Source organism: Geotrypetes seraphini, chromosome 4 (assembly GCF_902459505.1).
Source record: "Geotrypetes seraphini chromosome 4, aGeoSer1.1, whole genome shotgun sequence".
Taxonomy (NCBI): Eukaryota; Metazoa; Chordata; class Amphibia; order Gymnophiona; family Dermophiidae; genus Geotrypetes; species Geotrypetes seraphini.
In genome coordinates this window covers 59602015-59617815 of record NC_047087.1, presented here as the reverse complement: position 1 = coordinate 59617815, position 15801 = coordinate 59602015, and the positions used below count along the sequence as shown (strand labels likewise).

Below are 15801 nucleotides of genomic sequence, written 5' to 3'. Positions count from 1 at the left end.
ATTCTCTTCCTTATGTAGCCATTTACTTTGGAACAGGGACTGGCTTACTTTGCACATCATAGCTGAGATGTCATCATCTACCTACAGTTGCATATACCCTTGCATTCACTTGCTTCTTTCCTAGATTCTGCAATGATTTGACATCAGAGTGGCTAGCAGGTAATAGAATGAATGACAGACCCCAATAAAGATTGTCAAACTTTCTATATGTCACCTTGTTGTTATATTGAAAAGGGCCCATTCAGCAGTCCCTCCTGAACCCCTATCTACATTGGACTCTGTTCACTAAACTGCTGATGCTACAAGGTTAAAACCACACAGGAAAGTTTAAACAATTTTTTTATTCAAATATAAAACTTTTTTTAAAATTTAAACTTTTGAACAAAGTAACTATTTACATAACACATAACGCAGGGAAAGAGGGTGGGTGCCCCCCAAGAGCAGCTTGAGCTACCTCAGGCGAGGGGGGCGGAAGAGGTGCAGTTATTGAGAGGGTGTATGGCTGCTGGCACCATGCCCTCTTTCGGCTACCAGCCGCAAGAGGGCATGTTCCATCCTCTCAACACACCCTCTCAATACCTGCACCTCTTCCAAGAGGGCAGAGTAGGGCTCTATCTCCCTGACCACCCCCTCCTGAGGCTGGTCGGGCTACTCCTAGGGGGGAACAGCAAGGAAAGGGGGTGGGATGGGAACAGGAAGGGCAGGAGAGTGAGGGGAAGGGCTATGGGTGGGGGAAGGGGAAGGTCCAACAAGGGATGGTGGTGGTGGTCCTGGAGGTAGTGTTGGGGCAGGCGGTGGGGGTCCAGGGGGCAGTGGTGGGGCAGGCAGTCCAGGGGGCAGTAGTGGGGCAGGCGGTGGAGGTCCAGGGGGCAGTGGTGGGGCAGGCGGTGGAGGTCCAGGGGGCAGTGGTGGAGGTCCAGGGGGCAGTGGTGGGGCAGGCGGTGTGGGTGGTCCTGAGGGCTGCCAGGCCTCCTCCTCCTCTTCTTCCCTCTCCTCTTCCTCCTCCTCCTCCGCCAAGGACCAGGGTGGGGCTCCCTCCATTAGTTGCGGGGCCTCCTGAGGGGGTGCCTGCGCTGCTGCTTGACAAGAGAGAAATAGGATACAGTCAGATATGTCCACAACACTTTTGAACATGACATTCTTTACTACGTTATTTTCTTCAAATGCTAATAACAGGATGCAAAGCACCTACTCCACTGTAAACATCAAAATATAGCGTAAGTAAGTGAGGCAAGTAGAACACCATAAAGCCATTGTGACATGATATCACAATAGCAGCTTTACTGCAGATTTTATGATTAAGAATGGTTTACAGCTACTCAAGCATTTTCATCTATTTATTCTGGTAGGCTGATCACAAAGAAACACACGCTGGACTCATTACTCACTGGCTTCAGCGCGCAATTCCTCCCTCATCCCCTCAAGGAAGGCCCGCTCCTGGCGCCTCAGCAGCCGCCCCCTTTTCCTGAGATCCTCAACCTGGATAATAGAGAGAGAGAGAGAAAGAACAGAGAGGGAGGGATATGATGAGTGCCATCTAGCACTGTGGCATAACATGTTTACTTAAGTATTGACCTCTATAAGCACATAAAAATGGAGTATGCTGCCCTCCAAGAGCCCCTATCCGCTTTGCTGCCTGCCTCCACCCCCTTCTGCCACATGTTTTACATGAATGTATTCACGTACTCCAGCATTTTCCCCTTTCTGTGCTGGAGGCATCGCTATCTCTCTACTGTACCTGGGACAGTGTGTGTGTGTGGGAGGGGGGGTTGAGGTGACATGTCCAGCATCACAAGGAGGAGTGTGGGATTGAACTCACAACCCCAGGGTGCTGAGGCTGTAGCCTATCAGCACTGCCCCACATTACAGCATGTCCTGGTGAGCTTACAATCATGCAGCAGGGGCAATAAAATAGTTTGGTCAGAAGGAGCAGCGTGGCTTGAAACCCCTGACGTCAGGGTACTGACGCTGTCACTTTAAACGTCATGCCACTATCTCCCTAGACCAGCAGATTGATACAGGAAAGTTGAAGGTATTTGAAATGACATAGCAGCACTTTAATATATTTGTTTTCCTTTGGCAAAGTTGATTTCAAGATGTTTCTATTACAAATGCGATGTTCATGACCCAAAAATTAGTTGTGTGCATGTTGTGAATGGAATAGATGCCTTATAGGAGCTGAATTTGTCATTTAAAATCCTACTACTGCTCCTTTGGGATGTGCTTTAATTTCAGTATTCAATGTAAAAGATTTTATTATGCACAATTGTAGTTTTTAAAAGGAATCAAGATTTACCCACAATAACATGACCAATCTGATTGAGACAGGTTTCCATTATCATTACATGATTATTTGTGAGGGCCTGACTTGGAATACTTACTTCCCTGGGACATGAGGCTCTTCTGTTATACCGCCGGGTCAGGCGGGTCCAGGAGTTCCTGAACTGCAGGTATGACCTGCGATGGCCTGCCACTCTAAAATAGTGGTGCTCATGGACCAAAAAGAGCCTGGCCAGCAGCCTGGAGTCCTCAGTACTGAAGTTTGGCTGTCTCCTGGCAGCCATTTTAGGAGAAATAACTGCGTATGAAGAACGGGTGATTCTATGACGTCACAACGCAAAAAAACGCGATGACGTTTTTGTGCCGCTTGGGCGTGCTTGCAGCGGCTGCTCCGCACTACATCAACACTGTTGATTACATCCTAAACCACGCCGATATCGCTGTTATACAAAAAAGTATAGCAGAACGCTTAGAAGCTTACCATGTAAACCTAATGAAACTTCACCTCTCCCAAACACAATGACAAGTTATAAATTAAATAAATGAAGATTGGGAAGTGAGGTTCACATATTTTAGCTTAGCTAAAATATGGTGGGTGAAAAAAAAATTAATATTATGTCTTTGGTAACCTTAGTCAGGACTTGAACCCCTGCCCTTTGGAAGATACATGCAGTGCTTTTAAGCACTTGAGCTATGTTGGGGATTTGGGAATGGGAGTCTCCAGAAATGACTTTAGGTACAAGCTTAGAAGCTTACCATGTAAACCTAATGAAACTTCACCTCCCCCAAACACAATGACAAGTTATAAATTAAATAAATGAAGATTGGGAAGTGAGGTTCACATATTTTAGCTTAGCTATGCATGTTTGGGTGGGTGGAAAATAAAAAGAATATTATGTCTTTGGTAACCTTAATCAGGACTTGAACCCCTGACCTTTGGAAGATACATGCAGTGCTTTTAAGCACTGAGCTATGTTGGGGACTTGGGAATGGGAGTCTCCAGAAATGGCTTTAGGTACAAGCTTTGACAAGGGGTAATCATTGCAAGTATCTACAGGTGTATTTGATCTGAGAACACCCAATGAACTTCCAAAACAATTTCAAAATTCTAACGGCTTCTATGACGTCAGATGCTACTTTATGGTTAGGGTTAGGGCTACAGTTAAGTAGCTTGGTAGCTCAGTGAGTAAACACGCTGTACCAATCATCCATAGGTTGTGAGTTCAACTCCCGGCTTGTCTTTTACTTGATTATAACTTTTACTTGATTATGCTGCAGGAGTGTGTTGTTGGGGTGTTGCAGGGGTGTCTAGGATGACAGAGAATAGTCACTTGCATTTTCAACAATGCATTTGAATTTCTTAAGATGAAACCTTAGTGAGCCGGGGGAGGAAGGTCACCGCAGCTTCGCGCCTCAGATGAAAAGGTTAATTTTTTAGGGACTGTGTAAGCTGATCTGGGACAGTCTTCAGCGACTCGGAGCCCTCCTCCCGGGTGGGCAGAAGGAGGAGGCTTTGGTTTTGGTGGTGAGTGAGGGCGGGATGGGGGAGTCGCCTGGCTGCTGCATCTGCACTCCTGCTGGCCACAGACCTACTGATCACAGAGCAGAGATCACAGAAGCACGTAGGTATGTGCGCATGCGCGGCTAGGGTTTTATTATATAGGATATACACCTATCGCATCTCATTTTCATCACAAACACATTAGCGAGACTATACACAATACATTACAAAGTTGAGCTTGGGTTTGATAAAATAAACAGCATAATTTTGACTCTGTATTACATTTATTGAACCATACTTAATAATATGGGTGTTGCATCCATGACAACGATGCTTTACACCATTGAGCTACCAGTCTTTTGCCTCAACTGACTGTGATATGATAGCTAAGTAGAGTATACTTTAGCACATCACTAAGGTATGCTATGACAGGGGAACCAGAGACACAGGTGTAGGTCAGTGAGTAAAAGCACTATATCGATCATCTGTAGGTTGTGAGTTCAACTCCCGGCTTGTCTTTTACTTGTGGCATATCTACCTTCCAGGTGCACCTTGATGATGTCACAATGAGATCAGCATTGTGCTGCTTGCTACTTCCTCTTCCTGTGAACTGCATGTGCATCTTTATTCTTTTTTTTTTTTTCAAGATGGCGTCCGATTAGAACCTGGGCTGCAGTGCCACCTCCATTTATTTTTTTTGTTTTTATTTTTGTTTTATTTTGCTTTTACTCAGTTTTATGTTCATTTGCTTTGTTTTTGAAGCTTTGCTTCTTTTTTTTCCTAATTTTGATCTGGGTGAGACAGAGGTTTCAGACTTGTTCCGAGATTGACTGTTATAGAATGTTAAACAAACGGTTTGAAAGCCTTCCTACCTTAAATTATGGTTGTTATTTATCAAAGGATCATGGCTTTCCTTTCCTTTGGGGACTGGCATTGTGGCCCTGGAGCGTGTGGGGTGTGTTTCTGCTCCCTACTGGCTCTCCTCTCCTTCTGCTGGGTGGCTGACTTGATTGCTGCTCGGTGGCACTGTAGAGACTGCTGATTGCGGCAGACTCTGACCTTTTCCATCCAGGCAGAACTTGCAATCTTTTGGCTCCGGCAGCAGGGACTGTTTTTGGTTCCTGACAGGGAAACTTGTGCTGAAACGGTGCCGTCCTGGCAACATGGAGTATGCCTTTTGCACCCAACTTCTGGCCCTGAGCCTTTGCTTGTCAAGCTCCCAGGCTTCTACTGAGGTCCCACGAGAGGACGGATCAACCCTCTTCACTCTACCTTCTCGGTGTATGCTGGTGGAGCTGCTACGTTTGGTTCTAGCCTTTCAAAAGAGAAACTGAGGCGGATGAACTGTTTTAGCGGCACTAGTCCAGGCAGGCCTGACTCGATTGAGGACATGGAACTGAAAGCTGTCTGAGATTGACTGGGGTATATTTTATTTTACTTTTCTTTCATTTTATTTTTGCTGGGTCTGTTTAATTTTGCTATTTTTTTCTTCTTTTATATCTTTCATTTCTGCTTTGATATCAAAATTTTGGAGTTTTTCTCTTATGTTGTGCATTTTTGTATACCTATAGTATTATAGTATAGCTTTTTCTTCTCTTTATATTTCTCTAGAATTTGTCTTTCATAGGTACTATAGCTAGATTGTGGCTCGTTGGGGCAGAGAGGGAAATAAAGTACCTGATTAGACTTTTCAATTTAATTGAACTGTAACTCGTTTTGAGCTCTCTGGGGAGGAAGGGATATAAATCCAAATAAATAAATCTTGATTGGTGTCAATTAATGCCAATTGTTATTCAGTTAAATTGAGCACATAGCTGTTAGTGAAATTTCTAGAAGTTGGGGGTATAAAGGATATAAAAATGAAAGGTAACACTGAATGCACCAGGCACTGAGTACAAATGAAAATCAGCAGGAAAACACTTTTAGCCACAGCGAACTATCATAGCATATCAGAAACTTTGTGCATTAAAACATGTTATAGTCAATTAAAGATACCATTGCGTTTCTCAAAATTCCTACGTGATACAGTCAGTGGGAAATTATATTTGTGTTTATTTTGAAGGGGTCTATCATAATCACCAGTTTGTTTTAAGGAAGCAAAACTTTTGGAAACATTTGTTGTCCAGTGTAATTGGAGTTAGCAGCCAATCATTGGGATGTCTGTTGATTCATTTCCAGTTCCTTGAGTATTTTATAAAAAAAACTCTGCTGCATGCGGCATCTTCTATAAAATACATATAAGAAGCCAGCAAATACAGTCATTTCACAAATAATACATAAAAGAGCAGAATCAACAGAGCCTGGGCTCCTGAAAATACACACAAATTGGTTTATGAGCAGTTAACAGTGAGTAATTAGTGTTAAGTGGAACTTGTTTGGGTTTACTCACAGATCTGGTTGAACCCTATTCTATAAAATGGATGCCTAAATTTGATAGCATGCAACTCAAAAGGGGTGTGGCCATGGGAGGGGCATGGACGGATCACATGGCATTCCCAGAAATTACGCATATGAACATAAGAATAGCCAAGCTAGGTCAATCCAATGGTCCATCAACACCAGTATCCTGCTTCAAACAGTGGCCAATCCAGGTCACAAGTATCTGGCAGAAACCCAAATAGTAGCAACATTCCGATCCCAGGGAAAGCAGTGGCTTCCCCCATGTCTGTTTCAATAGCAGACTATGGACTTTTCTTCCAGGAACTTACCCAAATCTTTTTTAAACCTAGCTATGCTAATCACTGTTTCCACATCCTCTGGCAACGAGTTCCAGAGCTTAACTATTCACTGAGTAAAATAATATTTTTTCCTATTTGTTTTAAAGGTATTTTATTGAGACATGATGTTAAAGAATACTAACATTGTGCGCCAGCATTAAAGTTAGGCTTAAGATCTGCACAAAGCTAGAATTCTGCAAAGGGTGCATGCCCTTTGCACAATATTAGTTTAATGTACATCTTCTTAGTACTTATGGTGTAAGTGGTAATCTTGCAGCATACATGCGTATTTTCTTCCACATAACATATTTATTGCTTGATTTTTAGAAAATAACACATTTGCCCTAATTACTCAAATATAAGCAGAGATTGTTGCAAAAAAAATGGCCCAAAAAAGAGGGTCTCAGCTTATATTCAGGTTAGCACACACCCGCCCCAAAACCCGGATCTGTTGCAGACCTCCACCAGGCCTGCCATAAGACCTGGTGGTCCAGCGGTGGGCTGGGAAAGGAAGGATCCCTCCTGCCTCCTGTCCTGGCCAACTGCCATAACTTTTAACTCCCTCCGGCCTCCCCCGCGTACCTTTGAAATCCCTGGTGGTCCAGTGGTGAACCAGGACAGGAGGGATCCCTCCCACATACTGCTCTGGCCGACTGCGATGACTTTTAACTTCCTCTGGCCTCCCCCGTGTACCTTTGAAATCCCTGGTGGTCCAGCGGTGGTGCTCTCATAGCAGCCATTCAGCTAATGACTCAGCATAGAGCAAGAGCACCGGAAGACCATTCCTGCTCCGGACAACCACTCGACCACTAGAGATTTCAAAGGCATGTGGGGAGGTGGGAGGGAGTTAAAAGTCATCACAGTCAGCCAGGACAACGACTGTGAGAAAAATAAAAGGCTAGCAGTGAAGAACTAATGCTAGCCTTTTATTTTTCACACAGTCGTTGTGTCATCCCCGACCCTGATGAAGAATGAAACGCGTCGGTGGGGAATGAGGCAGTAACTGTTCAAAAATCAACTACATTAATCAAAAAGCTAAGTTCACATATATATATTTATTTATTTATTAAAAGAAAATATATTAGATACAAGCATGGGCACTTTAAGAAGATTCAATAATAAATAATTAATTGCACCGACAAAATAGTTCCGGTGAGGAGAACCACCACACAAGCTTTGCCAAATATATAGCGCAAGTGTGGTAATCTGAGGGACTTCGGTGATTATATGCAGTAGTATGTTTCAGAAATGAGCTCTTGAAGAACCACTATAGATTGGAACCCTTAATTGAATACATAAACTCATCTGGATATGCTACGTTCCTCCCTATATTTTTTAATTGGAGTCCATATTCTAGAGCATCATTATTCTAGAGCATCATTATTGAGCTTTATTAACCGCCTTTATGAAGTGATTTACCCAAGGCAGATTACAGAAGGTCCAGTTTAACATAAAACTTACATTGTAAAACGGAAACACAAGTATATTTGCTTGGATTACCTAACACCATGCTGAGAACATGCCCCCTCCCTCTAAATCTATGCAGACTGTAGCATCTACACGTGTAAACAGTGGCATTGTAAAGCCAACATTTACATGTGTATACAACTATGCTATGTACTGTTTGCACACCTAGATGCCTTGCAACCTTTTCAAAATGACCTCCTTAATGTATCAAAGGTAGGCCTATACTGTACATATATGTTTAAAATATATAGCATGGACAAACCAAAGAACTATAGGTAACTTAAGGGCAACTTCTATAAGAAGCGCCCAAAAGTTAGGTGCCTATATAGGCACTGTTCAGTGCAATTCAAGTATAATTGGGTGCTGTTTAGTGAATCGCGCTGAGCAGCACCTATTTCGGAGGCGCCCATTAAATAGGCCAGCTGTAGGCACACTTAAAAGTTAGGCGCCTAGCTGAGCGCTTAAGAGCAGTAATTCTGTAAGAAGGCGCCTAACACATAGCCACACCTAGCCTAAAATGCATAGCGCCTATTTTTAAAGGCCGCCTACATTTTTAGAGGCGCCTTGTTACAGAATCGCCTTTTTCTTGATAGGTGCCTATGTTTCCATCAGTGCTGATTAAAAAGCTTAATTGGGGGCTTGTTATTCAATTTAGATAGGCGCCTATCTTGATGGGCGCCTCTGAAATAGGTGCCTAACTTTAGGTACTGGTTACAGAATTTGGGCCTTAATCATCCAGAAGAGAAAAATGGGCTATAATTGTATTTTAAAATTTTCAGAATAAGATTTTGAGTAGCTATTTTATACCTAAAATACTTCCTACTTGGAAGACAGTGTGGTCGGCTCTCCATTTCCTTTCAATTTAAATCTCACTTCTCATGGATGCAGTAACGTTCACCATTTTCATAGGTAAAATAAATGTCAGTTTTGCAAGCTATGCATGATATCAGACCCTGAGAGACAAAAACTGTCTATCCACTGAATCTAGGAACAGCTTCAGCAAGGTTCACTCACATCACATGAGATTTCTCCTTTTCAGACACCTCTTTACCCAGAAAGCAAAGCTTGTACAATCCTTTTCAAATGGAAAGTTTCTCTTTGAATTCGCTCACCAGTTATCATGATCTTGTATCTGATAATATATTAGTCTTGGATGGCTTTTATTTATTTATTTAGTAAACTAATAAAATACGCACATTTGAATAGGCTCTATTTTTTTTTTCAGATGGGGGTTGGAGTGGAAAGCTAGGATGCTTTGGAGTTAATGTCTTATAAAATTCATGAGGTAATACTGCAGAGAGAGAGAAAAAAGTGATGTTTTATCAGAATGCCATTCAAATGAAAGGTTTAACATTTACATCACAAGGAGAGCTTGGAGTAAAACTATCCCACAGGAAACAAAATGGCAGGTGTAAACAGTATGGATAAAATTGTGCTTAATATAACATTAAAAAGAAAGAGGAGAAAAAATGAAAGTTAAAAATAAACCCCTGAGATTTGAGTAGATTTTACTAAACTTCAAAATTCTTTTTTCTTTTAGCACATACTCATATAAAGGAAATCTAGCCATAGGCACAATGTAATATTTTTTCCTTTTTTGCAAATGTAAAAGAAATATAGCCACAGCCATGGCTTAACTGTTATATTAAAATGCCTACTGTGTGACAGGGTGAGAAGACTGAGAGCTAACAGCGGGATCTGGACATGTCCGCTGTTGCCCTATAACACCAACACCTTGACTCCCCCCCCCATACTCCCCAAGCATTCCCCCCAAAAAAACACTCTGACTACAATTGTTGGTAATTAACCGCAGCTCAATTTATTAATCATAACAAGTAACGTAATATAATTTCAATGATAACATTAGTTAACATAAACTCCCCGAGCTCCTCCCGAGCTACCCATAAACTTCAATGCCCTCGACCCTGCCACCCCAGCAAGGGTCAGAGGGGTGGCATGTCCCTCATGCCCCATTATCCGGGTCACCTGACCCACCAGGCACGGCACCCCGCCGGCCCACCACTCATCACCGGATGAGCCCCAATGACCCAGTAGCTCGGGAGATCCGCCCCCGAGCTACTCCCAACTACCGGAAACAACATAGGGTGGGTGGGAGGGAAAACCGGCTCAGGAGGACCCACGACGGTTGGGTCCTCCACACTCTCCCCTTTTATAACTTCACCCCCCCCCCCACCGTGCGCTCCTACTACCGCCAATCAATTTGAAATTGTCCTGCCCTACACAGCCAATCATACCGCCCCCCCTCACTCACCGCCCCTCCGACCGCCCCAGTCGATGGGCAACACGCAGGCCTGCCAGCCCCGTGTTATCCTACGCCCATCGACACGAGGGTCTCGGGCTACTCTATATTGCTAATGGTTGATAACACCTTTCAATAGCTACTTGTCTTAAAAAGGCCACTGCCCCTCAAATTATCAGTATTACAATAAGTATTGCACCAGGATATGGTAAATATTGCCCTAAAGAACAAGGTATGAATATATATGAATATGTACTGTGATTTTAGTATACAGTAAGAATTTTCCAGCTTAAGAAAGATTTCCCATAAAGCTCTGTATAAGGCAGGGATGTACCTTCCAACTTCATATTCCTTATACATTAAAAATACCTATCTTTTCTCCTCCATCACCTAATTTAGATCCCTTTTTATCAAGCTGTATTAGGGTTTTTTTTATCGCTGGCTGCTGCGGTAAAAGCTCCGATGCTCATAGAATTTCTTTGAGCGTCAGAGTTTTTACCGCAGCAGGCAGTGATAAAACACCCTAACTCGGCTTGATAAAAGGGGACATTAAACTAACAATTTCCCTATGTCTACATATAAAAATGATCAGTATGGTGTATAACAATCACATTAATTCACTTCTGAAGCTAAAGAAAAAATATGAAACTTAAAAGTACATTTTCAAGCAGGCCCTTAAAATCTGTGCTAGATAAAAACAAGGGCAACGAGCTACAAGATGTACTGCTTATGTTATTTTAAAGTGTTTCAAAGGCAAATTCTGTATTACCAGAAGTTCTTTTTGTTATGCATCTAGGATTACAATCTTTTTTTATTTTTATAAAAGCCACTTGCAGACTGGTGGGTACACCCTCAGGAATGGTTTCATTGATAAACCTAATTCTGTAGATACCAAATGTGTCCCCAAAACACTGTGCTGTTTTATGTTAAATTGCTATTGAATTTGTTAGCCTACAATTGATTTCCTGTGTTAAGGAATCTTAGAGATTACAGTTAACTTGAAGCAACAGGAATAATTCTCAGCAGTTAATGCTACATTTCAATGCATTCTCTTAGAATGGAGTGCTTGGTACAGAATGACAGTCCAACAGCGCCCCCTAATGCATGTATCTGAAAACAATTCAGGAGCCGCAGGTAAAATACAACCAAATGCAAGGAAGCTAATAAAGCAGTCAGTCAGTTCTTGAATTCACCAAAAGCAGTAGGCACTAAAATTTGTTTAGACAAAAGGTGGGGAGTGGGCAGGGGATAGAAAGCCTCATCTAAACAACAGACATTCCCAATTAACATTCTCTACTGTCTCCTGCAATGGCTGAAATTAATTGTGATTAATTTGCTAAAAGTCATAAACATTAAAGCACTTTAAATTTAAATTAGAAGCAGCTTCCGTCTTTGCCCAAAACCTTCGGTTTGCTAATAAATATCATTCTGAGGACTGATGAAAGGAGATACACTGACACCACTGTGCTTCTAATTAGGGGCACATGGTAATATCACACCAATAACAGAAAAAAAAGTAGCCCTGGAGAATTCCTGCATTTGTTAAGGTTATTGGGGGATTTTGTTCCTTTACATCCAACACTAGCAGCAAAGCGATCAGATGTCCCTGTGACCTGTAACATATTTCTCTCAAGTTTAGTTGTAAGTACTCATTTTAAAGCACTGCAAGTCTTGTAGCTCTTTTGTCTCAATAGGGGTAATAGAGCTGCACTTGGTGAAATAATTTCACATAAGAGTTTGTACTAATTTATAGGAAAGTAGCTAAATTACCGTGTCTTTCTCTTATATCATCCCTGCTACAACAGGATTATACTAAATTTAAAAATAAAGATATAGCCAGGGGTATGACAGGAAGGGTAGTTGCTTAATGCAGTACCAATTGATTCAGAAGCCGGAAAGCAATTCTAAACATACTCTATACAGGCGAAACAATTCATTGCGCTGTGACACATGTGCTGTCCAACCCACTGTCTGTAACTATGGCAACCTAGCCTTGATTGGCATTAAAATGTCTTCTTCTTTTGTACTGTTCAAAATGAAAAGTTTAAACAATGCTTTTCTCTGCTTATTATGCAGTTGTGTCAGTGAAAACGTGACGCTTTGCATTCTGCCTGGCCAAATAATGACTAGAGAAGTTAGTCTATTTAGTCTGTGTACTTACCATGACCTCCATTTCTTTCCAGAAATCTTCCAGCTTCATCATTGGTTGATGCCACCAGTTGCTGCACTTTCTATAGCGATTACCTTGAAACCAAAACTGTCTCAGCCATTCAAATTCAACCTGTAGTGGGTAGAGTGATTGCTGTGTTAGTCCGCTTAGAGAAGTAAAACTACAATATCCTTTTGTGCTGAAATAACAATGGGAGCACACCTCTCACAATGCAGCCAGAAAATGTATTGACAGTCTAATAGATAAAAATTCCACCTTGTTTTCTATGTAAGGCAGTCCCCAAGTTACAGACACCTGACTTAAGTACAACTCGTACTTAGGAATGAAGTTGAAGCTTCATTTGATTTCACTGAGCAATCTTTTCAGTGGCATAGACTCCTACACTTTTCCTGCAGCAGATTCAGGAATGATGCATAGCCACATTAAGAACAGTGTGTGGTTGTGCATGCTGTACCTGGAACACTGGTAGGGACAGTTGGCTCTTTTGTCAGCTGGGAGCAGAGTTTGTTACTGTGAATAAACACTGAAAACAATCTGAGTTCAGAATTTTTCAAATACAGTGGTACCTTGGTTTAAGAGCATAATTCGTTCCAGAAGCATGCTCTTAAACCAAAACATATCAAAGCAACTTTCCCCTTAGAAGATAATGGAAACTTGAACAATTCGTTCCATCAACCCCCCCCCCGAGGCTACCGGCGCTGCTCCATCACCCCCTCCCCCCGCTCTAACCGGCATCGCACCCCCCAAAACCAGCATCGCAACCACCACCACCCCCGCAAACGCTCCCCCCCGCGAGAGCCGCAAAGCACCCCCGTGCTGAAAGCGGCATCCGCCCACCCTTCCTCCCAAGCACGGTCCTTACCCCTTCTGCTCGTTGTAAGGGTGAATGCGAGCTCCCGCCTCTTGCCTGGGCTGGGCCTTGAGCATCTGCGCATGCTCAAGGCCTTCTGGCTCTCGTTCTCTCGGAGATCTCGTTCTCTCCGAGAGAACGAGAGCCAGAAGGCCTTGAGCATGCGCAGATGCTCAAGGCCCAGCCCAGGCAAGAGGCGGGAGCTCGCATTCACCCTTACAACGAGCAGAAGGGGTAAGGACCGTGCTTGGGAGGAAGGGCGGGCGGATGCCGCTTTCAGCACGGGGGGGTGGTTGCGATGCCGGTTCAGGGGGGTGCGATGCCGGTTCGTGGGGGTGCGATGCCGGTTAGAGCGGGGGGGAGGTGCTCGTACACCAGAACATGCTCGGTTTGCGAGGCAAAAGTTTGCTGAGTGTTTTGCTCGTCTTGCAAAACACTCGCAAACCGAGGTTCCACTGTATATTTTTTAATGTGCTGCTGCAACAGTAGAAGTGTAGCTTCTGGTGCTAAGACACATATATACAAATATATTCCTGAAGTGGTATCAATGTAATTTCATAAATGAAAGTGTACTATAAATCAGTATTGCAACAGCAAGTTTTTAAAAGTACATAAAAAGGGATGAATTCTTTACCTCTATATTTCTCTTTTTTACATTATCCTGACTAGTCCAAAGGAAAAAAAAATTGAGACTCAGCATCAATTACATTCTTTGGCTTTAGGAATCACTGGAAACTGCACCTTCAAAAAGATATATTGGCCCTGATTCTGCAAAGCGCATCTAAAGTTAGGCGCCGTTTGGATGTCCAAGATAGGCGTCCTTTGTAGAATCGCATTCAGCGGCGCTCAGCACTGTTTAGACGTCTAACTTTTTAGGCGTCCCTTAAAGAATCAGGTTTTAGGTGAGAGTTAGATGTCCAAACAATGTCCTTAATGTTACAATATTTTATTATTATAATAGCAATTTTATGGGTGTTTTTCATTATAATTGTGATACTGGGAGTTGGATCTGTTTAATGCTTTTATTTATTTCTCTTCCATCAGAGAGAGTGACTGGGATTAGAAACAGCAACATTAGGATAGAAGGCTGTAGGTTCTACCAGTGTGCTACACAGTGAGCTAGCAAGTTGAATGCAATTGTAAAACTGGATTCTACAGTCATTGTAAAGGAAGTCTACTTTTCAGATAGACCTAAGTTCTATGGATGAAACTTAGGCATAGTTTGGACGTCCTTAATGAAATCTGCTAAATAGCTCACTTACATTTAATAAGGCACCACATAAAAGAGTGCATCAAAACAGATTGCATGCAAAACCTTATATTTTTGAGGACAAACAGCAATGCTATTTGCTAATTAGAGGAAAAGATCCATTAACTGAAGCACAGCACGTGATAAACATAGCTTTAGGTTTCTTGCTAAAAAGCTACCTTTTTTTCTGACTAAACAGTGCTCCAATCAGCTCATTCTTGAAAGCAAAGAAAGCACATGAAAAAAATATATAGATTGCATATATAACTTTATTTGCAAAAGCTTAAAAACAAAAATAAACAGATACAGACCTTAGTATGGCTTCTACTTCATTGCAAATGGAGGTGTGCAGCTGCACAATACTGACCTCGTTGTGAGATCATTAAGGTGCACCTGCAAGGTAGAATGCCACAATTAAAATATGTGCTGGGATTTGAACCCATGACCTCTGGAAGATGAGCGCAGGGCTTTTACCTGGTGAGCCACAGCCGCTTCCTTTTGGTTTTAGGGGTTCCTACAATGACAGCTTAGTGATCCTAGCCATGTGAAGGTGAAAATATCTAAGAAGATCATAGCTTAGCAGATATTAGTGGAAACTGCTGTGGCTCAAAGGGTAAAAGCCATGATCTCATCTTCCAGAGGTCATGAGACAGACTTAAAGACCTCAATATGTATACTTTGGAAAAAAGGCGGGAAAAGGAAGATTATGATACAGTAGAGATATTTAAATACCTATGTGGCATAAATGCACATGAGGCAAGGCTCTTTCAATTGAAGGGAAACTCTGGAACGAAGGGGGAATAGGATGAAGGTGAAAAAGGATAGACTCAGAAGTAACCTTAGAAAATACTTTTTCATGGAAAGAGTGATAAATGCTTGGAACTGCCTCCTGGTGAAGGTTGTGGAGATTTAAAAAAAAAGTATCTAGATTCAAGAAAACTTGGGACAAGTATACTGGATCTCTGAGGAGGGATAGTAGATGGCATAGATAAGCAGATTAGATAGCCATATATGGTTTTTATCTGCCTTCATTTTTCTGTTTTTTTTCTTTCTTCTCTGCGCTGCCTAGTCACTGCCCATTAGAAGGAGATATTCAGCTCTCCCATACCACAGTTTGAGTCATAGAGTTGACCTACAAGGATTCATCTTTAAGGAAGTGAATTAAGTCTTAATTTACAGTATTATAAATAAAAAATAAACACTGGTCCACTTAAAGAAGCAATGAAATAAAAATAAATAAGTTTGATTCATTTTATTACAATTCTTGGTTTCCAAACCAGCTTTTGTCTTGATCACCAACTTTACAT

General features: G+C 42.1%; 1 protein-coding gene across 6 annotated transcripts in view; it reads right to left on the bottom strand.

The window, feature by feature from the left end:
- The window catches only part of FTO (FTO alpha-ketoglutarate dependent dioxygenase), a 658378-nt gene that overhangs the window by 379029 nt on the left and 263548 nt on the right, over nucleotides 1-15801 (bottom strand). For 5 of the 6 annotated variants that reach the window (XM_033943299.1, XM_033943297.1, XM_033943296.1 and 2 more), the window contains exon 7: nucleotides 12387-12506. In XM_033943299.1, coding sequence (XP_033799190.1) covers nucleotides 12387-12506 — 120 coding nt within the window. Of the gene's footprint in view, nucleotides 1-9130; nucleotides 9257-12386; nucleotides 12507-15801 lie in introns of those variants that run through there. The other variant, XM_033943300.1, reaches the window with a different exon arrangement.